Source organism: Podarcis filfolensis, assembly GCF_964270895.1.
Source record: "Podarcis filfolensis genome assembly, chromosome: 7".
Lineage (NCBI taxonomy): Eukaryota > Metazoa > Chordata > Lepidosauria > Squamata > Lacertidae > Podarcis > Podarcis filfolensis.
The window spans coordinates 7,091,217-7,115,936 of NC_139603.1; the positions used below are offsets into that span (position 1 = coordinate 7,091,217).

General features: G+C 43.2%; 2 protein-coding genes across 4 annotated transcripts in view; one reads left to right on the forward strand and one right to left on the reverse strand.

Moving 5' to 3' along the window:
- Positions 1 to 24,720, reverse strand: part of DGKH (diacylglycerol kinase eta) — a 764,231-nt gene that overhangs the window by 485,142 nt on the left and 254,369 nt on the right. The window lies entirely within an intron of this gene.
- On the forward strand, positions 1,765 to 14,497 carry LOC310767600 (snaclec bitiscetin subunit beta-like). Its single transcript, XM_083624800.1, has 6 exons — positions 1,765 to 1,872; positions 3,148 to 3,233; positions 5,549 to 5,775; positions 8,384 to 8,521; positions 12,623 to 12,758; positions 14,122 to 14,497. The coding sequence occupies exons 2-6, from the start codon at positions 3,173 to 3,175 to the stop codon at positions 14,202 to 14,204; spliced, it is 645 nt and encodes a 214-aa protein (XP_083480926.1). The 5' UTR covers positions 1,765 to 1,872; positions 3,148 to 3,172; the 3' UTR covers positions 14,205 to 14,497.

Sequence of the window (24,720 nt, forward strand, 5' to 3'; positions counted from 1 at the left end):
AAAGGTCAGCGCCAACACTTTGAATTGTGCTCGGAAACATACTGGGAGCCAATAGAGGTCTTTCAAGACCGGTGTTATGTGGTCTCGGCAGCCGCTTCCGGTCACCAGTCTAGCTGCCGCATTCTGGATTAGTTGTAGTTTCCGGGTCACCTTCAAAGGTAGCCCCACGTAGCGTGCATTGCAGTAGTCCAAGCAGGAGATAACTAGAGCATGCACCACTCTGGCGAGACAGTCCACAGGCAGATAGGGTCTGAGTCTGTGTACCAGATGGATCTGGTAAACAGCTGCCCTGGACACAGAATTGACCTGCACCTCCATGGACAGCTGTGAATCCAGCATGACTCCCAGGCTGCGCACCTGCTTCCTTCAGGGGCACAGTTACCCCATTCAGGACCAGGGAGTCCTCTACACCTGCCCACCTCCTGTCCCCCCAAAACAGTACTTCTGTCTTGTCAGGATTCAGCCTCGATCTGTTAGCTGCCATCCATCCTCCAGCCGCCTCCAGACACTCACACAGGACCACAAGGGCTTAGCCCCTAGCAGTGGTACCCCTGGTTCTCATTAATGGTTCCCTATCCTCCTAGAAAAAAGTGACAAGTGGCGTGCCGTTAGGGTCTGTCCTGGGCCCGTTGTTGTTCAACGTCTTTAGAAAGAACTTGGAGGAAGGATTTGAGGGGCTGCCCATCAAATCTGCAGATGACACCAACCTTGGAGGGGCAATGAATGCCACAGAAGTCAGAATCAGGATTCAACATAACCTTAACCAGAATGCCTATCTGTCATGGATGCATTAGATGAAATTCCTTCATTGCAGGGGGATGGACTCTACAATTCTGTCATGAATCTAATTATAATTTATGGTTTGGGGGCAGATCCCCATAATCTCTACATCCAGTGAAGCATTAGAATTTGAGCAAGCTCATAAATTCATTGCAGTGATTTGGATTAGATTGCCCCTGGCAGGGTGTACAATTATAATCTGTTTTTTATTTTGTTTTGTTATTAGTATGATAATTGGGGAATTCGTGGAAGGGAATTTGGGTCGACTTTAGAAAAAGGATTTAAGAATGAGCACTGATGTACAAATATTGATGTTTATAAGTTAAAATTGGTTTTTCTAAAATGAATTAAATATAAAAAGGTTAAAAATTGGGGATAAGAACTTGTTGAACTAACAATTTGATTTGGAATATAAGAAGGGGAGGTGTGGGGAAGTCAGGGAAATATGTTATTGAAAATACGGATTGTAAACTTTATGTGTTTTTAATTTTTTTGTCTTTTTCTTCTTTGATTTTTTTTTATTAAGGTGGAAAATTTTAATAGATATTTAATAATAATAATAATAAATAGATTGCCCCTGGCATACCTTCCAACCGTAGCTGTCAACTTTCAGATTTGAAAATAAGGGATCAGCAGCCTCACCTGTCCTGGGGACAGTCTACGGGATATCTAACAATCCGGGATAGCAGCGGGAAGCGGCGCTGGAATAAGGGAATTTCCCACAAAAAAAAGGGAAGGTTGACAGCTATGCTTCCCAGTCTGCCATTCTATGATTCTATGTGCCCTACATTGGTTAGTACAGTAGGTCTATTCTCTGTGTTCATACTCCATGGATGAATAAGATTCAAGTATGTGTTTGTGAAAGGTGTTAGGGATCATCAATTAAACTAACAGTGGCGTCAAAAGCAAGCCCCCACCCTCCTTTGCTTAAGGAGGAGAGTATATATAAAAATAAAGACATGCACTATTAGCCTTCTTGTGCAAAGGAAAAAGCTCCAGTCATCCAAAAGTTGGATAAATACTACTTAAAACTGCTGCTGCCCATTACTAGTGTTAAAAGAAGGGAAGAAAAGGGAACAATCTGCAAAACAGGTATTTCTCTAAATAGACATTTCATTAAAATGCATATATTTATTTCAAACTTGTGAAATAACTTCCAAGGTGGCATACAAATATTCCTCTTTATGGCGTCACCACCCATATCAAGGAATGGAGGAGAGATTTGATTCAGGTCTCCTTTGAATTTGAATCTATTAAATCTGAACTTTCCAAAACAATATGAAAAGTGAAACGCAGCTATCCTTCACAATTCGCAGTTATGTGAATTTTGTCGTGCAACTCACAACCAGTGTTTACATAAGTGCAAATGTTAAGGGAGAGAGCACTTAAACATGCTTTTACTGGTGAAAACAACATAATAACTAATATTAAATAATATTATGTTAGGATAAATTGCTTGCAAAAATTTGTACATTAGTCGAAACGGTGTTTATTAGGATAAATTTGTAATAAAAGGCTGACGAAGTTCTGCAAAGGTTGTTGTTTTCTAAATCGTGAATTGCTGCAAAATCTGGAGAACTGCATTTAAGATTTGCAAAGTGAGAGAGGACAAAAACTTTATAAATGAATGGGGGAAATTTGTAAGTTACTTAGGAGACCACTGTAAGCAGATGGAAACAAAAGCAGGATTTTGATTTCACTTGCAGTGTAAAAATTACCATGGATAATATGGTTTGATATAAAAATTGGAGTATGGATGAATATGCAGTAGTAGATGTTTAAAACGAGACACCATGGAGGAGATAGGGGGAAGTCCTGAGATCCAGAGAATCTCTCTATATAGATACATTTTTTTATTCTCTGTTTATTTGTACTTTGTATTTGTAAAACCAATAAAAATGATTTTTTTAAAAAAGATTGCAAAATGAGAAACTGAGAAAACCAAAATTGACAGGTCCTTCCATCCCACAGTTCTCCTATGTAACAGAAGATACGACATGGCATATTTAGTGCTCCAATCACTGAACATGTTCTGCAACTTTGTGCATTCCCTCTCCTGCTCCCTCTCTCTCTCACACACACAGTGATGGATCAGTAATCCATTTTTTTATCTGCTTTATCATCAGGCTTTAGGCAAGACTGCCACTTTACTGAAAATTTAGCTCACAATCTGCAGTTTGGGAAATTCATGTCATGTCTGAGTTGCACATGTCTTCTCAATTAATTAATCAACTAATTAAATTAATGTGAGAGCTTCAAATGGTTTGAGTTCAATTTCAGGTACCTGTTAAAGTGGAAGAAGATTGGAATTTTGATCTTCATACATGAAAACAGGTGTTCACGCAAACAGTCTTTCCTTCACTGTAGGTGAAAGTTCTGCTACCACCTGGCAATGAAGCCACATTCAGTTTTGATGCTCTACCTAGGAGTGCTGCTTCTCCCTGTATCTGAAGGTGAGATTAAAGTGCCTCGTGATCTTGATGTGAACTCATCTCCTGATACATCACCATGACTTTTTGCTATATTCCCACACTGGGAGCAACTAGATACTTTTAGAACGTGGACTAAGTGGTTTGATTTGCACATCCCTTTTAGACAAAATCTTTGCCGGGACATGCTCCTGTGTTAACTGAAGGTCATTGGCTGATAACCTGGGGAAAGGGCAGGAAGTTGCACTCATCCTTTCGTCTTCCCTGGAGCCCAGCAGGCGGGGTGGAGAGCTAAGTCTGCAGTTGAGACAAAGGCCAGAGCTGTAGGATTCCCAGGGAATGAAGAAGGAACCATGTTTCTCCCTAATGGAGGAAGCAGGGTCTACTGAAGTAGACTGAACTATGAAACTATGCTTACGACCCACTTCTGCATATGTAAATGAACGAAAGTACTACAAAAGGAAACAGAACTGTAGTATGTTGCGCCCAAATATTCCTCACTGCTCTGGCAGTGGAGAGTATCTGGGAGTAAGGTTTGGGGTTATGCCCTGGTAAGTGGCTGTTATGATGAAGTACAGTGGTACCTCAGGTTAAGTACTTAATTCGTTCCAGAGGTCCGTTCTTAACCTGAAACTGTTCTTAACCTGAAGCATCACTTTAGCTAATGGGGCCTCCTGCTGCCGCCGCGCCGCCAGAGCCCGATTTCTGTTCTCATCCTGAAGCAAAGTTCTTAAGCTGAAGCACTATTTCTGGGTTAGCGGAGTTTGTAACCTGAAGCGTATGCAGCCTGAGGTACCACTGTACTAGGATTGACCGGATGTTGATTGGATACAAGCAGCCTCTAAGGAAAATTTTGCATTCACCTCAATATTGTTCCAGGCCACCCAAATCTCTGCCAAGCAGTAGCAGGAGTCTGGGTGTCTTGGCACTTAACCAGGGTTCGTGTTTCCTTGGGGGAAAATGAGGCACAGCGGAGAACTGGTACCTTTAAGAATGATGGTTTACTCACACATCTGAGTTTATAGAGAGAGTTCAAAGCATTTACATCTCCAGAACGGCTTGTCTTCTCCAGCAGCACAACATTGGATTCCCAGGCATCTTAAGAGCCACGCCCCTGTCTCTCTGTCACAGCCTGCTCCAGCCAGCCATCATAGTTGCTTCCCTTCCATCTCCACATGAGGTTAATAATAATAATAATAATTTGTTATTTATACCTCTCCCATCTGGCTGGGTTTCCCCAGCCACTCTGGGCGGCTTCCAACAATATATTAAAACACAATAATCCTTCAGATATTAAAAGCTTCCCTAAAGAGGGCTGCCTTCAAATGTCTCCTAAAAGTCTGGTAGTTGTTTCTTCCTTTGACGTCTGGTGGGAGGGCGTTCCACAGGGCAGATGGCACTACCGAGAAGGCCCTCTGCCTGGTTCCCTGTAACTTGGCTTCTCGCAGTGAGGGAACTGCCAGAAGGCCCTTGGCACTGGACCTCAGTGTCCTGGCAGAACACCTGTTTCTCAGGCCCACTGTAAGACACTTTTTCTTCCTGTTGCTTACATCCGGCCAAGGGCAATCCTACCCCAAAAGCTATAATCAGCCTTTTGCTTCTTCAGTGATCCATCCCCAGCAAGTCATTGCCAGGCTGGCCCTTGCTAAATTCGTGAGTTTGAGTTAGCTCAAATTCTAACACTTCGCTGAATGTAGAGCTTATGGGGGATCTACCACCCCTCCAAAAAAAAAATCCTCATAACAATATATTTAGTAAGATAATATAAGGTAAAGGGTAAAGGGACTCCTGACCATTAGGTCCAGTTGTGACCGACTCTGGGGTTGCGGCGCTCATCTCACTTTATTGGCCGAGGGAGTCGGCGTACAGCTTCTGGGTCATGTGGCCAGCATGACTAAGCCGCTTCTGGCGAACCAGAGCAGCGCACGGAAACACCGTATACCTTCCCGCCAGAGCGGTACCTGTTTATTTACTTGCACTTTTTGGCGTGCTTTTGAACTGCTAGGTGGGCAGGAGCTCGGACCAAGCAACCCCGGGAGCTCACCCCGTCACAGGGATTTGAACCGCTGACCTTCTGATCAGCAAGTCCTAGGCTCTGTGGTTTAACCCACAGCGCCACCCGCGTCCCTTAGGAATACTATATAGGAAGACTATAAAACTTGTTGTTAACGTGTCCGCTTTGCAAGGAATAAAACCTGACTGACCCATTTCGAAAGTGCTTCAGAGGAATAGCCTTGCCAACTCTTCAATTTCCACCCTATTTAGGGTCTTCATCTTTTATTTAAATATGATTGGGGGTGTTTCTCATGGGGTGTCTAATTTCATACTTTTTTTTCCAGGCAATGGGCTTCCGGAGGTCAAGTCCCGCGAACGCCGGTTCTTGCTGGGGAACGTTTTTGATTGGAACAAGCCTCCTTCCGTAGACAATGAGGTCCCAGTATCCCGTGACTCCTCTGTGGTCGAGCCAGAATTGTTTTGCCAAGGTGGCTGCCTTGATGGCTGGATAAGTTACCTGGGCCAGTGCTACATGTTTGTTCAGAAACGAGAGACATGGGAAGAAGCTGAGGTAGGGGCATCTTCAAAATGAAGATTTTCTTGGGGGCTCATCTTTAATAAATAATAATAAATTTTATTTATATCCCGCCCTCCCCAGCCGAAGCCAGGCTCAGGGCAGCTAACAACAATAAAATAATACAACATTCTAAAATCATTTCATTATAAAATTAATTCAAATCAAATTGATGGCAACCATTGGGCTAGAGTTCTGTGAAGATTGCCAAAGGAGGGAGTCAGGCTGTGCCCTGGCCAAAGGCCTGGTGGAACAGCTTTGTCTTGCAGGCCCTGCGGAAAGATGTCAAGTCCCACAGGACCCTAGTCTCTTGTGACAGAGCGTTCCACCAGACTGGAGCCACAGCCAAAAAAGCCCTGGCTCTAGTTGAGGCCAGCCTAACCTCCCTGTGGCCTGGGACCTTCAAGATGTTTTTCTTTGAAGACCATAAGTTCCTCTGTGGGACATACCAGGAGAGGCGGTCCCGTAGGTTCAAGGGTCCTAGGCCGTATAGGGCTTTAAAGGTTAAAACCAGCACCTTAAACCTGATCATTTCCTTCCTTGCTTAGACTTTGTGCTGCATAAAACTCCTGCTGCCCTGCAAGTCCCTGTTACGCTCCTCCCTTCCTAGGTTGCAGAAAAGAAGCAAGTCTCTACTTTGTTTTGTTCTTCAAGCATTTTTACAAAAAATGCACATGAAAAAGGGAAAGGGGGCTGTGGCGTTCGAGTTAATTTTAAGTAGCACCCAGGACCTGCTGTGAGATGTAAATGTTCTTGAATCAACTGGAAACAGTCGCCATGGTGCTACTAAATTCAGAGTGTATGTAATGATTAAAACATGCAAAACAGTCATATCTAACTTAAAAAGAGGATGCTTCTCAGAAATTAACCAGGATCCACCTTGGTGAACATCTCTCTTCAGATCCTACAAAACAAAAAACAATTTTTTTCCTTCCAGTAGCACCTTAAAGACCAACTAAGTTAGTTCTTGGTATGAGCTTTCGTGTGCATGCACACTTCTTCAGATACACTGAAACAGAAGTTGCCAGATCCTTCTATATAGTGAGAAGGTGGGGAGGGGTATTACTCAGAAGGGTGGTGGGAATGGGTGATTGGCAGATAGCTGTGATGAGCCTGTTGACGACTCTTAACGACTGCAATAGGTCTTACAGGAAAAAGCAAGGGGTGAGAAGGTGAAAAATGGCTTTGTCATGTATAATGAGATAAGAATCCAATGTCTTTGTCTATCTGTTTATCTGTCTATCTGTAACTGGATCTTCAGATCCTATGCATCTTCATTGGCTTTCAGTTTGTACCTAGGTAAAATTTGAGGCTTTGGTTTTTACCTTTAAAGCCACAAATGGTTTGGGACCAGGTTATCTTAGGGACTGTCTTCTCCCGTATGGACCTGCCTGTGGCGTTCGCACAGAGCCCCCGGTCGTTCCACAGACTATTGACCCTGCACCACCACGGCTTATCTCTTCCACTGCCACCAACCAGGTTTCCCCGGTAATATATTCAGACTCGGTCAGGTTGTAACGTATTAACAAAGATTCCAGTTTATTGTGAATGCAAACAAGTTTTAAATACTTTGAAACACTGTAATCTGATTCACTCTCTCCATCTCCCCTCTGTCTCTAACTCATTCTGACTCCTATGCCTCCCACCCACAAGAAACCAACCAAGCTAACTGCCAAAACCCCTGTGTTGAGCCTTAAATACTGTTAGGCTCCGCCCCTGGGCTTTCTTATTGGTCAGCCTATTAACCCTTTCTCCCTCTCCCCCAGTACGACATCTCCATAATGAGTGGGCAAAGGCCACAGGGGCAGTCCTTCCCATCTGCCAAAGTATCTTTCTTTCCCAGAGTCCAGAGGCAAAACACTCTGAGGAAAGGAAGATGGCGGCCGCGACTGTCGGGAGCTTCAGTTTGCAGCAGTGTATCTGCTTAGTAGGGACGCGGGTGGCGATGTGCGTTAAACCACAGAGCCTAGGACTTGCCGATCAGAAGGTTGGCGGTTCGAATCCCCGTGACGGGGTGAGCTCCCATTGCTCAGTCCCTGCTCCTGCCACCTAGCAGTTCAAAAGCACGTCAAAGTGCAAGTAGATAAATAGGTGGGAAGGTAAACGACGTTTCCGTGCGCTGCTCTGGTTCACCAGAAGTGGCTTAGTCATGCTGGCCACATGACCTGGAAGCTGTACGCCGGCTCCTTCGGCCAATAAAGCGAGATGAGCGCCGCAACCCCAGAGTCGGCCACGACTGGACCTAATGGTCAGGGGTCCCTTTACCTATCTGCTTAGTAAAAAGGAAAGGAGACACAAAGGAAAGATTTTGCAGTGACTGCTGCTGACGGGGTGCTGTCATCCACCCCACCCTTCATGTTAGGCCCTGGACCTGTGTCCCCTAATGGTACCACTGGTTGGCATAAAAGTGGCCCACTCAGTCTCCTGTAAGGGGTCGTTTGTGTCTCTGTGACTCACTGCTTCCATATTGTTTCGCCCCTGTTGCATAAAATGGTGGTCATTTGCCCAGAGATCCTCATGCTGATTCTGCGATACAAAATACGACTGTAGCATTTCCTGAGGCATTTTCTCACCTTCTTCAGTTGCCTTCCAATTTACTTTCCAGAGAACTTGCCAGCGCAAAGTCACAGGTGGACATCTGACTAGCGTCTCAAGCGCAGAACACAATGACTTCCTTGTAAGTCTGGCGACTTACCACGGACAACAGACGGCCCAGTTCTGGACAGGAGGAAGCCACAAAAAGGCAAGTCCAACTAGCACAGCACTAAAAATGGTAACTCCACACCACTCTGAAGAGAAGAAAAAATACAGTGGTACCTCTGGTTAAGAACTTAATTCGTTCCAGAGGTCTGTTCTTAACCTGAAATTGTTCTTAACCTGAGGTACCACTTTAGCTAGTGGGGCCTCCCGCTGGTGCCGCGCTGCCGCCACATGATTTCTGTTCTCTTTTTTAAAAAAAAATAATATTTATTACTTTTCCAACAATTTAAACACTACAAAACAAAATAAACAATACAATGCAATACAAAAACACTACATAACATAACATAAAAACACTACATAACACTAACACATTAAACTAACAAAACAAAATAAAAACAATTTAAAACACATCAAACAATTTCAATATCTTGTCTTTCATTCACTTATTTCAACGACCTCCTCACACCTCCCTTTTTGTATTCCACTTCTGTTAATTGTTTCAGCAATTCCTTTCCATCTTCCTCTGTTTTCTATCCTATAATTATCTTAACATATTCTAACCTTATTTTTTCCTTTAATACTCTAATAATCTATTTATATTTAGTTCCTTATAGCATTTCTACTAAATCCATATAACTTCATTTCCACATTTTTCTAACATTCATTAATTCTACAGTATTTCTGTAAATAGTCTTTAAACTTTTTCCAGTCTTTTAAATAGTCTTTAAACTTTTTCCACATGATTTCTGTTCTCATCCTGAAGCAAAGTTCTTAACCCAGGGTACTATTTCTGGGTTAGCAGAGTCTGTAACCTGAAGCATCTGTAACCCAAGGTACCACTGTATACGGCACAGTTGCATTACCAAAGCAAAACATGGCACTTAAATGTTTTGCAGACACAGTTTTTACGATTCTAACTCCTCAGCCCAGAACTATTCCCAGTGCTCTAAGCCTGAGGGCTTGTTCACATTTCTGTTGGTCCCATGCTTTCTAAACACGGGTTCAAGTGGTTTGCCTTTGTTTAGCGATAAATTGGAACAAACAGCAACCCACAGAAAACCTAGTTGCCGTTTGCTCTGATTCAGCGCTCAGCTCAACCACAGTTTTCCCAAGGGAAAGCAGTTGGGCAAACGAAAGTGTGGCTAATTAAGAAAGAGCTGTCAATCCTTTCCGTGTTCTGATTGATCTCTAAGTACTTCATCACCCCTGTTCTATAGGTGGTTCCCCCTCAAAATGAGGGGCAGGACGATGCGAATTTGGGCACAGACACAGTGTGCACACCACACATTGCCTTGCCAAGTCATTTCCCCCTTCCCTACACCACAGGCCAGGTGTGGGGCAGGTAAAGAGCTGGCTCAGCCTGAAATATACTCAGAGTGTGAATTTCATGCTCTTTATTCAGCTGGTAGGAGCAGTGAATGAAACTTTCCCCAAAACGTCTAGCTATATATACATTATTTACACAATGGGCCCCGCGTGATTGGCTAATTCCAGGCTGCTCTTGCAAGCCAATCAGGTTGCTGATTCACTTCATTCAGGAGCCTGATTGGCTGCTCCTGCAGGCCAGTCAGGTCGCTGATTCACTTCCACCTGGAGCTGGATTGGGTGGCTCCTGCGGACCAATCAGACTGCTGCATTCTGGATCCTATTGTTCCAGGATTCAGCTCAGGAAATAACACAGCCCAAATAGGACAAAGTACAATTCAAGGCTGCTGGGTCTTGTGGAGCCCTTTGCTGAGCACTCTGCAAGACACAGCAACCAGCTGATCGCTGCTGCTTTGCAGGCTGTGCCTCTACTTTACAATCCAATTTCAAATCATGTGGACAAAAATTACCACATGGTGTAACAGTGACCAGGAGTGAAACTGGGCTTTATTTCACCAGGGTCAAAGAGGCAGTTTGGCACATACACACACACACACCCCACACATTTGCATACACATGCAAAGGGACTGGAAACCTCAAAGGCACTCCTCTGGAGGCTTCACCCGGGGCAAAGAACCTGGCTAGCCACACACACACCCCGTAGCTATGGCACTGTAGTGACATCAGGTGATTGACAGGTAGGCAGCCTCACCCTCTTGTCCAGCTTGGGCTGCAGTGGGTTCTGGAGCTAATGATCTGGGGTGCTGATCAGATCAACCTCTGCAGCCCTGCAGCAAGGAAAGTGTGTGCCCACTGGCGGAGGAAGAGGCATGCGGGGGAGCGCACTGCAGCGCAATCCTGGGGGGTGCCATCACGGCTGTCCCCCTGCCCGTGGTGGGCACCAAGCCCCTACGGGCGGCACACCATGCCCCCAGGGCATGCGCCAGCCCCACGCCCGCCTGCTCTCCACCCCCCGGTGTCCGAGCATGAAGCTCCGCCACTGTATGTGCCAACTCCTCTATGGTGCAGAATGCAGCTCTGCTTGAGTGTGCCAACCAGGCTTTGAAACATGCTCCCACGCTTCAGTGCTCATGTTTTCAGCTAACGAAATAGCACGTTCAGAATTAAAAGTCATAGTTGCCATTAATATTTGACAGAGAAGCCTGTCTAACATGGTTAATAATGGAGCAGAGCTTTAGGTGACATCTAATTAAAAGGTTTGGTTTAGATTCTTGGAATAAACTGTGCTCACCGAACAATGCTGAGTGGCAGATTCCATAAAATCTTGATCTGTTTGCAGAGAATCCATCTGATAAATTACGCACCGCACATTATTCATGCCCTTTTAAAGTATGGAAACCCTGCTTCATGCAAGAGACTTTTGTGCGCATCCCTTTGAAAACGCCTCTCACTCTTGTCACCGATGGAAGCGAAGGCTCAGAAAAAGCTCAATATGGAGACCAAATGGCCGAAATATTGGGAAATTTTGGAACAAGAGGGAGACAAATTGAAATTGCAGAGCTTCGAGAAACTAAAAGACAAAGTGCGAGATTGGCTTCATTATTATCAGATAATGGAGGCTTACAATTTGGACAAGAAAATTGGCTTCCAGGTGGAAAAATCAAAATTGGAAACAGAACTGTTAAATTCCAAAACTAAGATTTTATCAAGAATGTATAACCTGCTGTTGAAATGGAACACTCAGGATGAAACGGTGAAATCTGCTATGATTAAATGGGCACAAGATGTTGGACATAACATCATGTTGGCTGACTGGGAACAGTTATGGACCACAGGTATGAAATTTACGGCATGTAATGCCTTAAGAGAGAATATTATGAAAATGATATACAGGTGGTACATGACAACAGTCAAGCTTGCAAAAATATATCATTTGCCTGATAACAAATGTTGGAAATGTAAAGAGATTGATGGTACATTCTTTCACCTTTGGTGGACGTGCCCAAGGATTAAGGCTTTCTGGGAGATGATCTATAATGAAATGAAGAAGGTATTTAAATATACCTTTTTGAAGAAACCAGAGGCCTTTCTCCTGGGCATGGTCGGCCAATTGGTGCTAAAGAAGGACAGAACTTTCTTTATGTACGCTGCAGCAGCAGCAAGAATACTCATCGCAAAGTATTGGAAGACACAAGATTTACCCACCAAGGAAGAATGGCAGATGAAGGTGATGGATTACATGGAATTGGCGGAAATGACTGGCAGAATCCGAGACCTGGGAGAAGAATCGGTAGAAGAAGGTTGGAAGAAGTTTAAAGACTATCTACAGAAACATTGCAAAATTAAGGAATGTTAGAAGGATGCTGGAATGAAGTTATGTGGTTTTAGCAGTAATGTTATAAAGGCGTATGTAAAAATGGTTGTTAACAGGTGAGAATGTAAAGTCACAACATATTAAGATAAATGATTAAGATAAAAACAAAGATGGAAAGGATTTGCTGAATTAACTAATTGAACTAGAATACAAAAAAGGGAGGTGTGAGGAAGTCAAGGAAACAAGTAAATGAAAGATAAGCTATGGAAAAATTGATTTGTTTTTAATTTTTTATTTTTCAGTTTTTTGTGATTTTTTGTTTTATTATTTCTTTTTCTTATGTTTGTAATTTCTTGAAATGTTAATAAATATTATTATAAAAAAGAAAAGAAAATGCCTCTCACTCATTCCGTTTCAGTCGTGCTTGAAAATGGAAATTCCTAAACAGTTTACCAGTTGGTGTGATGGTCTTCATTCAATTCCTGTTTGCTTATTCTGCAGGGGTCTTCGCTAGAATGGACGGATGGCTCCGGGGCAAATTTCCTTCAGCGTCCACTGAGCTCAATTCTTCATGTTTTTGGGGAAGCAATTAACAGTATTCTGCACAGTCGCATCTGCTTAAAGATAAATCTAGGAGGTACACTGTAATCCACAAATATGATATATTATTTTGTTTAGTTCATCCCTGAAAGATAGGTTTTCTCCACTTTTCAAAGTTCTAAGTATTAAATACTCCTCTGGTCACTTTCCCGGCAATTCATGCTTTAAGCTAAAGTGATATTTAACACTTTACATGTTGGTTGTGTTTTGTTTGCTTTGTGCCATTGAAATGCCACTGGATACAGCAGGCTGATGTTAATTTTAGGACATCATTGAGTGCAATTTGCATCAAAGTTCCATTGCAGAATGGAGTGAGCTCCCTAAAAAGGAAGTTTAGAGCTGATTCACTCCCACCCTCCTCAGATTAGGCATTATTTTTATCAAACTAGTTCAAATCAGAGTTAAATGCCCAGCCGAACAACATTGCAGCAGTTGGTTGTCCAGGGATTTCATTTTGGGATAACATCTACATTCATCTTCAGTTTCACTGTAGAAAATTTGGTGGCTGCCATGTCTTGAGAAATTTGGCAAGCGTTAGCAAACCTGTTTTGACTTTCCTTGAAATCACTCAATATTTTATTTCAGGATGAATATCCATATTCTCCTTGGGTGCAATCCACCTTAGGTGCATTTTCAGTCAAAACCCTAATTGCAAAGTTTACGTTCAAATGCAAAGTTTACATTCTCCAGGCTCTTATGGTGCTTGGAACTTTTAAAAGTAGTTTGGCAAACCTATTGAGGACATAACTGGTGCTCCAGAAAGGCTTGGAGCACACAACTTCATCGGGGAGAAATTCCAGAAGAGTGGTCATATTATTCTGTTCTTTATGCTTTAGCAAAAGGGCTTTTATGATGGCCATATCATTCTGTGTGTGGTGGAAGTAATTTGAGCATACATTTCTTGCCCTGAAAACAAATGCATTTTAGTGTGCCCAAACCACCTCTACCACACTAAAACTGTAACATCTCCTGTCCCCCTGAAATAGTAAGGGTACCAGATGCATATAAAGTGAGTAATGAGCTGCCCAAAGAAAATCACTCACCCATTTTGTGGCAGATGTACAATCTTCTCTTAAGCATAAAACTCAGGCGAAACAATTGATTCCTGTTTGCAGTGAAGGGAGCAGAATTCAACCCTCAATGGTTGATCATTTTGCCTATCATGTGGCTATTTTTCCTCTCTCCTCCCCAGAGGGTATTTTCAAGTTTTCATAAACTGAATGGGTTTAATACATATAACCTTGTAAGTTTATTCAATTAAGGTTTTGTCTAGTGCTATATAGACAAGCTTAATTGAATAAACTTACAAGGTGCTTGGCATTTTTTATGAGAAGATAATATTTTTCTAATGAATTCTTGGATTTTATTTTGTTTTTATTCACTACTTGCTTTTCTTCCAGGCCAGGGTAACTGGGACGGCTCTGATTGCAAAAAGAAGCTACCCTTCGTCTGCAGCTACAAACCCAACCTGACACCCCCATAATCGCAACAGAAAAATAATGCAACCTCTTCTACTGAACCTGCTTTAACAAACACGGACACGGACAAAATCAAGTTTTTTGCTTAAGTGCTACTTGCTAAATGTGGTCCAGTTATTGACACATGCCATTATTTAGAGTTCGTACTACTTAAATAAAGTCTGGCTCAATTTGAGTGCTTAACAAGATCTATGTGCTACTTAACCTCCACGGGGATTTGAGGAATATTGATGAGAAACCTTTAATTTAAAAATAATTACAAATCATTCATTAAAACATTACTTATTTCACCATTTAATGGCCTGGCCATACATTTTAAATGCTGAAAACACTCTTCTTAGGCGTGTCAGATAAATCCATGAAGAGTTAATTGAATGCTGTTATTGGGTTGAAAGAAAAAAGAAATGGTTGTAGTTTTAATCATCGGTTCAAAGAAAAGTCGCACAAACATGAAAGGAAGTGCAAATCCAATGGAAAAATCATGGGTCTATCATTGTACACACAAAAATACAGAAATTTGTCAACAGCACTGCTGAATGCAGACTTGTTATTATGGTTATGTATGTTTAATTGCTTTGCATTATACATCACTGTGTCCTGTATAAACAGACAGCTTCCCTTTGTTTTTTTCTTAATTATAACTTGTGTATCATTTGTTAGACATAATAGATATGTCTGCCTATGTGAGGCACAATTCACAAAGATATTCTCCTGAGCAGCAGCCCATGGGAAGAAATAGGGCAAAGCGAGAACACATCTCTTTGTGCAACGATCTTGATGGATGTCTGAAAGAGAAGAACGTTGCGATGGATTGTGTTTATAGTCAACAAATGACAAAAGCGTTGAAGGGAATTACAAAAAAATAATAATAAATGCTCAGAGGTTATCAGTATTAAGTTGTGGACGAACATATCAGACGACACAGCGATTCTTCCAAAGCAGCTCTTTATTTGTAAGCTGGAACAGAACTGAACTGAGGAGCTCAGTCAGTCTGCTTATATAGAGCTCCACTAGAATGCAACAGTAACCATTTTCTGTAACTAGCCAGTCACTGAATGTCACTTTCGATCCTTCATTTGCATATAAACTATCCAATCACTGAACGTCACTTTTGATCCTTCATTTGCATAACTATCTACAGTATCCCCCTGCTAGCCCAGGGTGAGAACTTCAGTACATAACAATCAGGATTTGGTGGTTGTCAATGGCAGATACTTACATGTTTAAAGAATAGACACCTTTACCGTTATGGGCCTTACTGAAGTTGAAAATGAACAAATGCTGGATATGGATGGCATCCACACTGGAGTTCTTAAAGGACTCAAATCTGAAATTGCTAGCCTTTTTGGAGAAATATGTAACATGTCCCTAGAATCAGCCTCCATGGTGGAGGACCAAAAAGTGGGTGATGTACCATTGTTTTAAAAAGAAGTATTCCAGGAAGGATACAGGAAATTACAGGTGCATTAACTTAACGTCTGTTTGAGGAAAAGCGGTAGAAAGTATCATTATTCAAGATCAAATCACCAAGAACATACCTTGCTGAAGTAGAGTTGACCTGACTTCTCAAATATAAGTTCTGTCTAGCTAACCCTTTCAGGGTTCTTTGAGAGGGCCCATAAGTAGGTGATAACAGTGACCTAGAACACATCACGTACCATTAGACCTCAGTGCCAGCAAAAGGCTGATGGCCTCCAGCTCTACTTCTCATTGTCCTTGGAGGCAGGTGAGGTTGTGCAGGTGCTGGACCAAGTGCTCGGAGGCAGGAGGCAGTCAGCCAACACACTTCTGTAGGATTCTGCTTCAGTGGGCTCTGTCTGCCAACGGGCAGACCACACAAGGCAGTCATCCGTTTTTGTTTCTCAAGAGAGACAGAAGTCCCCATTCCGAGAGAACAGTTTGCTCCCCTCAGAGTCCTTGAATCCAGTCACACTCACAGAATTGCAGAGTTGGATTCCTACAAAGCAGGAATCGCAGCTAACTCGTGACTTCCAAGGTCACAGTGGAAAATCCACTCAACTCTTTCCTTCACCTTCATAACAAGTTAACCATCTATTTTACTCTCTCACTTGTGTCTGTCTTTCTTATTTCACAAATCTCACCTGTATTTTACATTTGTGAGATTTTGAAAGCTATTTACATGTGAAGTTGCTGGTTTCTTAACCCTCTCCTTATCCAAATGGAAGTCTGCTTTTCACTCCACAAGCATTTGTTTATTCCTGACAGTAGCAAAAGTTCATACCTGAGCTAACACCCCGGGAAAGGATATTTCATCCACCTCTGTTTAAAAGCTGTTTAATTCTCCACATTGCTACACTCAGAGATGCTCTGCCCCTGAGAAGGAAGACGCTTTCTATAAGGGATGTCCCTTTTCTTTTAAAGTTGTTTGGGCAGGCTAATTCCAAATCTGTTTGTAGATCTGCACAAAGAAAATGGTAAGACTGTTTGCAGACTGCAATGTTCTTTGCAAAGTGTGAAGGGTGAGTCTGCGAAGGAGAAACAGCTGAAACTGGTTCTGATCTGCTAATTGGATTTTTTTAAAAAATCTCCCCAGCTAATCTCAGCTGGAATTCTTAAAAGCAATTTCACTTGTGTGACTTTCGAGGTAACCGTGAAAAAACACAAATAACAACCACTGCTCTGGCATCATCTTGGCCCTCTAAGCTATATTGCCATTATTCCCATTTTACTTAAAGCCACCAGCTGGCCATATTCAGATGTCCTGATAAACTGCAGGGCATGGTTTACTGTGAATGAGCTTGTATACTCTTCTGATTCACTCCTGCTACACTCCTCCCCGGGACGCGGGTGGTGCTGTGGGTAAAACCTCAGCGCCTAGGACTTGCCGATCGCATGGTCGGCGGTTCGAATCCCCGCAGCGGGGTGCGCTCCCGTCGTTCGGTCCCAGCGCCTGCCAACCTAGCAGTTTGAAAGCACCCCTGGGTGCAAGTAGATAAATAGGGACCACTCCAGCGGGAAGGTAAACGGCGTTCCGTGTGCTGCACTGGCTCACCAGATGCAGCTTGTCACGCTGGCCACATGACCCGGAAGTGTCTGCGGACAGCGCTGGCTCCCGGCCTATAGAGTGAGATGAGCGCACAACCCTAGAGTCTGTCAAGACTGGCCCGTACGGGCAGGGGTACCTTTACCTTTACTTTACACTCCTCCCCTGATGCCAAGATTTGTTCCTGGCTTTTCAGTTGTGCTTTGTTTGGGTGAGGAGTGCAGCCAGGGTAATTGGGCAGTGTCCACAGCAAGTATGCCACATGAATCTCTGGTGATACTAGACTATTATTGAAAGCCACCCCAATCTCTGAGTGGTGCAAGATTCCTGGGGTTCCAAGCTCTCACCCAGAGCCAGTGTTTCCTTCTGAAAATGAGGCACAGCAGAGACTGTAGTGTCCTTAGGATATATGGTTTATTTACGCATATATACAACCTAAGCCTACCTTCTTCTGCTTTCTTTGGCGATCACTCGTAGACAAGTAAGATTGTCTTCCATACACAGTCTTAACAGTGAGTCCATAAGTGACTGTGGAGGCCAGTTCTGGATCCACACATCCTTCCACATTGGGGACATAGGTTTCCAGGTGGGAGTTGATCGCGGTGAGGGTTTGCCAAGTGTGCCTTCCTCTTAGCGCTTTTCTCCCTTCCGCCCTGAGTTCAAGCATCTTCAAAGTCCATGACACCTTTGGTAAAGGCTGTTCTCCACTTGGAGCACTCGCAGGCACGTGTTTCCCAATTGTCAGTGTTTATACTACATTTTTTTAGATTTGCCTTGAGAGAGTTATAAGCCTCTTTTGTTGACCACCAGCATTACGCTTTTCATTTTTAAGTTTGGAATAGAGTAGTTGCTTGGGAAGACGATAATCAGGCATCCGCACAACATGACCAGTCCAACGAAGTTGATGTTGAAGAATCTTTGCTCCTTCCAGTACACTGGCATTATTTTGCCTGTCTTCCAAAGTGATGTGTAAAAATTTTCAGAGACAATGTTGGTGGAATCTTTCAAGAAGCTGGAGGTGGCGTTTATTAGTGGTCCATGTTTCACAAGCATACAGCAAGGTTGGTAGCACAATAGCTTTGTAAACAAGCATTTTTGTTTCTCTGTGAATATCCCAGTCCTCAAACACTCTGCACTTCAATTGGGAGAAAGCTGCACTCGCAGAGTTCAGGCGATGCTGGATTTCAACATCATTGTGGAAAGATAACCGCCCAGGTAGGAAAACACTTTCCAATGTTACAGCACTGAGCTGGATTTGCCTGCATTGAGATATAATCTTGATAGCTATCATGGAACATATTAATCAGTGATCTGTCCAGCAGTCATCTGCACTCATTATAGCTTTTGTAAGGAGCACATCACAGCGAACTTCAGCTTGGACAATTACATGGTCTAAGAGGTGCCAATGGTTCAACCGAGGGTGCCTCCATGATATTTTAAATTATTATTTTTTGTCAAAAGAGTGTGTTTTTAAAAACAAGATTGTGTGCTGCACATATAGTCAAAAGTAAGATTCTGTTCTGGTTGCTGTTGCCAATTGCTTGTTTCCCAATAGTTCCAAGCCACAGATTGAAATCTAGCCCAACTTTTGCATTAAAATCACCCAGGAAGATAATTTTATCCTCCTTAGTCGTCTTTGATAGGATGGCATCCAGCTGGCAGCAAAAAAATTATTTAATGTTTTCATCGGCATCCAGTGTTGGTGCATAAGCACTTAGAATAGTAGCCTGTTGGCTTTTGGTGAGTTTTATCTGAAGGGTTGAAAGTTGCTCAGTAATGCCAGTGGGGACTTCTGACAAGGGCGTCACAAGATCGTTTTTCATAGCAAAGCCTACTCCATGTATTCAATATTCTTGTTCAGGTAGAGCTTTCCAGAAGAATGTGTACCATGGAGGGACTCATAGCATTACCAGCCTGCAACCCCTTCCCCTCTCAGTCACAGCACAGCCAGCTCTTACACTGCACTTCAAATGGTGGCTTTGATTTCTAGCTGACTCTGAGTTGAGGTAGGCATCCTACCCTTTGCCATCTAGCTCAGAGCCTTTGGTTCCTAATGGTCCATTTCATTCACTTTGTTCTCTTAATGGCTCATCACTTTTCCTTTGTTTTCTTAATGGACCATCTCCCAGGCGATCTCCTGAATATGGGAAGATGGGTCCAGAGATTAGGAGTCTGCCGATCAGAAGGTCGGCGGTTTGAATCCCCGCAACGGGGTGAGCTCCTGTTGCTCGGTCTCTGCTCCTGCCCACCTAGCAGTTCAAAAGCACGTCAAAGTGCAAGTAGATAAATAGGTACCACTCCAGCGGGAAGGTAAATGGCGTTTCTGTGCGCTGCTCTGGTTCGCCAGTGCAGCCAGCTCCCTCGGCCAGTGAAGCGAGATGAGCACCGCAACCCCAGAGTCGGCCACGACTGGACCTAATGGCCAGGTGTCCCCTTTACCTTTACCTTTATCCACTTTCACAAACACAAGTCTTGATTAGGCTCTAACACTTACTGGATCCAAATTTAGGGGATTCTGGCACCAGCAAACTCATAACAATGTATAGCTGGCTCACCTTGGTCCAAATCCAGTATTATGAATGCACTGCTGTGAAGGATTTTCATGGGGAATGTGGTTTTGTGTTCTATTCATTTCATTGCTAGAACATTGAAGAATTAGGTCTCCTGGATTTATGTATGAGATGGAAATTTCCTATTGATTTTTTAAAATCAACAAATGTCAAGGGAAAAAGACATTGTTTAACTCATGCCCATTTCCAATTTTGTAATTATATCTTCCAAGATTATTAAAATAATATCTTATAACAGCGAAGGAAAATAAATGGCACAGTAAATTGTATCCTATTTTTGCTCTTATCTTTGTCCTCATTCCATTGTTTTGCATTGATATTATTATATTTTGTTAAAGCTCGCTTTCATTTTTCCTCGCTCTCTGGAGATTAAGTCTAGGTGAACAATACAGGGTTATCAAGACAAATTCAATTTCGCAGGATCCTAAAGGGAAATATTTATGAAAATGCTACCATTAGAAAAGATAAGATGCCTGTCTCACTTGCCGTCCTGTGGCTGAGATTATAAATCAAAGCTGAATATATCAAGACTAACACTTTCTGAAGCAAGGCAAGGGGCATAATATTTCAGCAATGGAAAAGGCCGTCTTTTATTTTACCAAATACTTTTATTTTAATTTATCTTGTATTTTCAGTTTCTTTCTCCTCAAGCAGATAAAAATAAAATTATTATATTGTTACATCTGGAAAGTCAAAACATTTAATACATTTAATTGCAGGCTGGATGTTCCTTATTTGTTTCTCGACCCATCAGCAGTTGGCAAGGGATGGGATGGATCACCCAAGACTCAATGACCCAAGCTTCATCTTCCTCTTCCTCCTCCTCTTCTTAGTTTTTGTTCCAAAGGCCTCCCTCCCTGCATTTGCAACTGAATACAGCTAGAATTCCTGCATGCTACACCTATTGAGCAGGTGCCAATGAGAGAGGTCTCCACTGGTGCCTTAAAAAAAAAATTCTTGTTGATCCATTCCTACAGAGGCTTAAATTATAAACCCCGGTGATCACTTTCTTGACACTGTTTCCAGAAGAGCTAACCTTACTAACTAAGCTGACTGCTGTTAATTTTAATTAGGGGATGCAATCAACGTTAGTGCTTTCTTTTGGTGATGCACCAATGTTCATTGGGTCCTCCAATCAGGGTTCAAATTTTTCACAGTGGGGCAGTGAGTAAAGAATAAACAGTGATAACAATCAAAGATTTGAGAGCATAGCAGACACAAATCAGTTCATTGGTGTACAATGCTTCATTTAGGCATATTATAATGTTCAATAGGATCACTGCAGATGGTGACAGCAGCCACGAAATTAAAAGACGCCTGCTTCTTGGGAGAAAAGCAATGACAAACCTAGACAGCATCTTAAAAAGCAGAGACATCACCTTACCGACAAAGGTCCGTATAGTTAAAGCTATGGTTTTCCCAATAGTGATGTATGGAAGTGAGAGCTGGACCATAAAGAAGGCTGATCGCTGAAGAATTGATGCTTTTGAATTATGGTGCTGGAGGAGACTCTTGAGAGTCCCATGGACTGCAAGAAATTCAAACCTTTCCATTCTGAAGGAAATCAGCCCTGAGTGCTCACTGGAAGGACAGATCCTGAAGCTGAGGCTCCAATACTTTGGCCATCTCATGAGAAGAGAAGACTCCCTGGAAAAGACCCTGATGTTGGGAAAGATGGAGGGCACAAGGAGAAGGGGATGACAGAGGACGAGATGGTTGGACAGTGTTCTCGAAGCTACCAGCATGAGTTTGACCAAACTGTGGGAGGCAGTGGAAGACAAGGAGTGCCTGGTGTGCTCTGGTCCATGGAGTCACAAAGAGTCAGACACGACTAAACGACTAAACAACAACAAAATGTTCAATAGAAGGTAATGATACAGTATTATGAAATTTGAATAAAATAAAGCAAGGTGAGGGAATCTAAGCTGACATCTTTATCAAGCTATCCACCATGACCCCAAGGCCTTGTTGCTGGTCAGTCACCACTGGTTTCCTTCTCATTAAAGCATATGTGAAATTAGGGTGTGTGTCCCACCCCCACGTTTGTGACATCACACTTGCTGACCTCGAATTGCATTTGCATGCCTATGGTTTTGGGCTATTGTGGTGTTGCACAAAAGATGAGTTGCGTTCAGCCCTAGAAATCATGGGACACGCGGACAAAATCCTGAGACAAACAAACGTGTGTCTGAGCCCTGCAATCAGGGAGTAAAACCTCTTACTGGTAGGCCGGCAGCAACCACACCAGAAGAGACCAACTCACAGTCTGATGCCAGCAAAGCGCAGACCATCTGCTATTGGCTGGGAGACCAAACCAGGAAGACTCCAGGCAGCCCCTTCAGCCTAGTCCTCCTGTATCAATGGTCACCTACAGAAGATCCTGATGGGGTGTGTGCTGAGGGCTTGTCCACACTGTGGACACTGCTAGTGTGGTGTAGTGGTTAAGAGCGACAGACTCGTAATCTGGGGAACCAGGTTCGCTTCCCCGCTCCTCCACATGTAGCTGCTGGGTGACCTTGGGCCAGTCACACTTCTTTGAAGTCACTCAGCCCCACTCACCTCACAGAGTGTTTGTTGTGGGGGAGGAAGGAAAAGGAGATTGTTAGCCGCTTTGAGACTCCTTCGGGTAGTGATAAAGCGGGATATCAAATCCAAACTACTACTACTACTACTACTACTCTTCTTCTTCTTCTTCTTCTTCTTCTTCTTCTTCTTCTTCTTCTTCTTCTTCTTCTTCTTCTTCTTCTCCCTTGCCTAGAAAGCACAAGTCCAAGCAGTTTTCCACAGGTCTGAGAGGTTTGGCCTTTGCCCCATTGCTTTCCCCTGAAAACTGGAACAAATGGCAATCCGCAGAAAACCCAATTGCTGTTTGTTCCGATTCAGCTGTAAAGATCCGGTTTCCCTGGGGGAAAGCGATGGGGCAAATGGAGGTGAGGATAAGCCATGCACATATGAAACTGTTCTTACTTCCTGTTCTCATTTATTTGCAGAAAACATCCTGGCCCGTGATAAACTAGCCAAAGGATTTGAGAATGAGCAGCAGTTTGAGCACAGCTCTCTCTCTGATCTGCTTCCACTGGTTCCCACTGGCTTTCATTAAAGGTCACAGAGCAACCAGTGCTTTGTTTTTTGCCCTATGCATGAACCCTCTGCAACAACCATTTAGAAGGCCTCCTGCCTTATATTTTCTTATGATTTCATGATGAGTAACTCCCATAGCCATCATCCAAAAACACTCCAAGTTTCAAATCAATTCCAGATGGAAGTCCACATGAAACCGCGGAATCTGCCTAGGTTTCCACCTCAAGTCATATATAAGCCTTATAATTCGAGCTTAATGTCCTGTTCATTCTAACCACAGTTCTGGCTTGTCCAAAAGTTAGCGGACATTTTTGGTAAATATTGTGGAGACTCTTGTCTGAATGTGGTGTGCTTAATAAAACCAGCATCTGACCCAACCATGTTGGTCCATTGCTTTGCTTACTTTCCGACATTTACCAGATAGACAGAGGGACGAGCTCTTTTCTGAGGTGCAAGGGAAGCAGCGGGCAAAAGAAGCTTCGCATGTGCCCCGCAGTGGCAAGAACATCCTTTTCCACCAAGCTGACGGTATCTGCCCTAGGATTCAGACAATTATTTTTACACGGAGCAGACGTGTTTCCCGCACAGCAGTCCTTGGGAGTTTTGTTGCCATGTCAAGTTGAGGGAAATAACGATAGGAACAGCATTGCTTTGGGCTTATTTACTTGTTTTATTTGGTAAATTTATATACCATCCTTCATCTGATGATCACAGAGCACCGGTTTATGCAATCTCTTTTTCTCACAAGGCCCTTGTGTTAAACTTGATTCATTTCATCCCATGGCTTGTGCAATGCACACCAGCCACGGCCCACTTCATTTTGTGAAAATAATGCAGTTCCCCCCGATTCTGCAAGATGTGCTGCGAGAACTCCTTTTGCTATTTGCAAATCCCCAGGCATCCACCTGCATGGCCCCAGTGGCGCAGTCCTTGGTTTGACTTGCAGAGTCTTGTCCATTTCCTCTTCTGCACACCCTCAATGCGGAAATAACCACTGCCTGTTTTCTTGCAAGCACAGTTGGTAGAAAATGCAAAATATTGCTAGAAAACAGAAATATTTTAAACAGGACCAATATTTGATTTTATGGCATGGCATGGGTGAGTGGGGAACAGCTTTTCCATGAAAGCAGGGACACGAAATACAGGGTTGCATGGATGACAATGGGCCCCTCCTCTCTGCAAGCAATAAAATGGTGCAGAGGCTTTGAGAGCTGAACTGGCTGATTTTTTCTGCGATATTTAGTACAGCAAGGTAAGTCCACTTACCTGTGCATATGCATCATTGCTTTAAATGGGACTTAGGTCTAAGGTGACATGGTTAGGATTGTGCTGCTGTATAACCTTTAGGGCACATCTCAAAAGTTTTTGTCTAATTTTACAGTAGGAATTCCTGAGGCTGATAGACAAGCAGCCCAATTGAATCAGAATGGGTGAATTATACATAATATCCCATCAAACAGATCCTCCGTTCCCTTTTATCTTCCATGGGGGACAGAAAAGGAGAAGAGCTCAGAAATAGGGCAGAGAGGAGAGAGAGAGAGAGAGAGAGAGAGAGAGAGAGAGAGACCCACAAAGAGGACAATGGACAATAGAGCTTCTGCAGGACTGACAAGTCCTTTGGCAAGAATCTTGTGTAGAAAGCATTACTGCCTCCCTCTCTCACACACAAACACACACACAATCACATCACACACACAATCACCCTTAGATGAGACCTATAGGTAGCAGACCAGTAAAAAAACGTAGCAAGAGATAGCGAGGTGTAGTGGTTAAGAGTGGTAGACTCGTAATCTGCTGAACCGGGTTCGCTTCCCTGCTCCTCCACATGCAGCTGCTGGGTGACCTTGGGCTAGTCACACTTCTCTG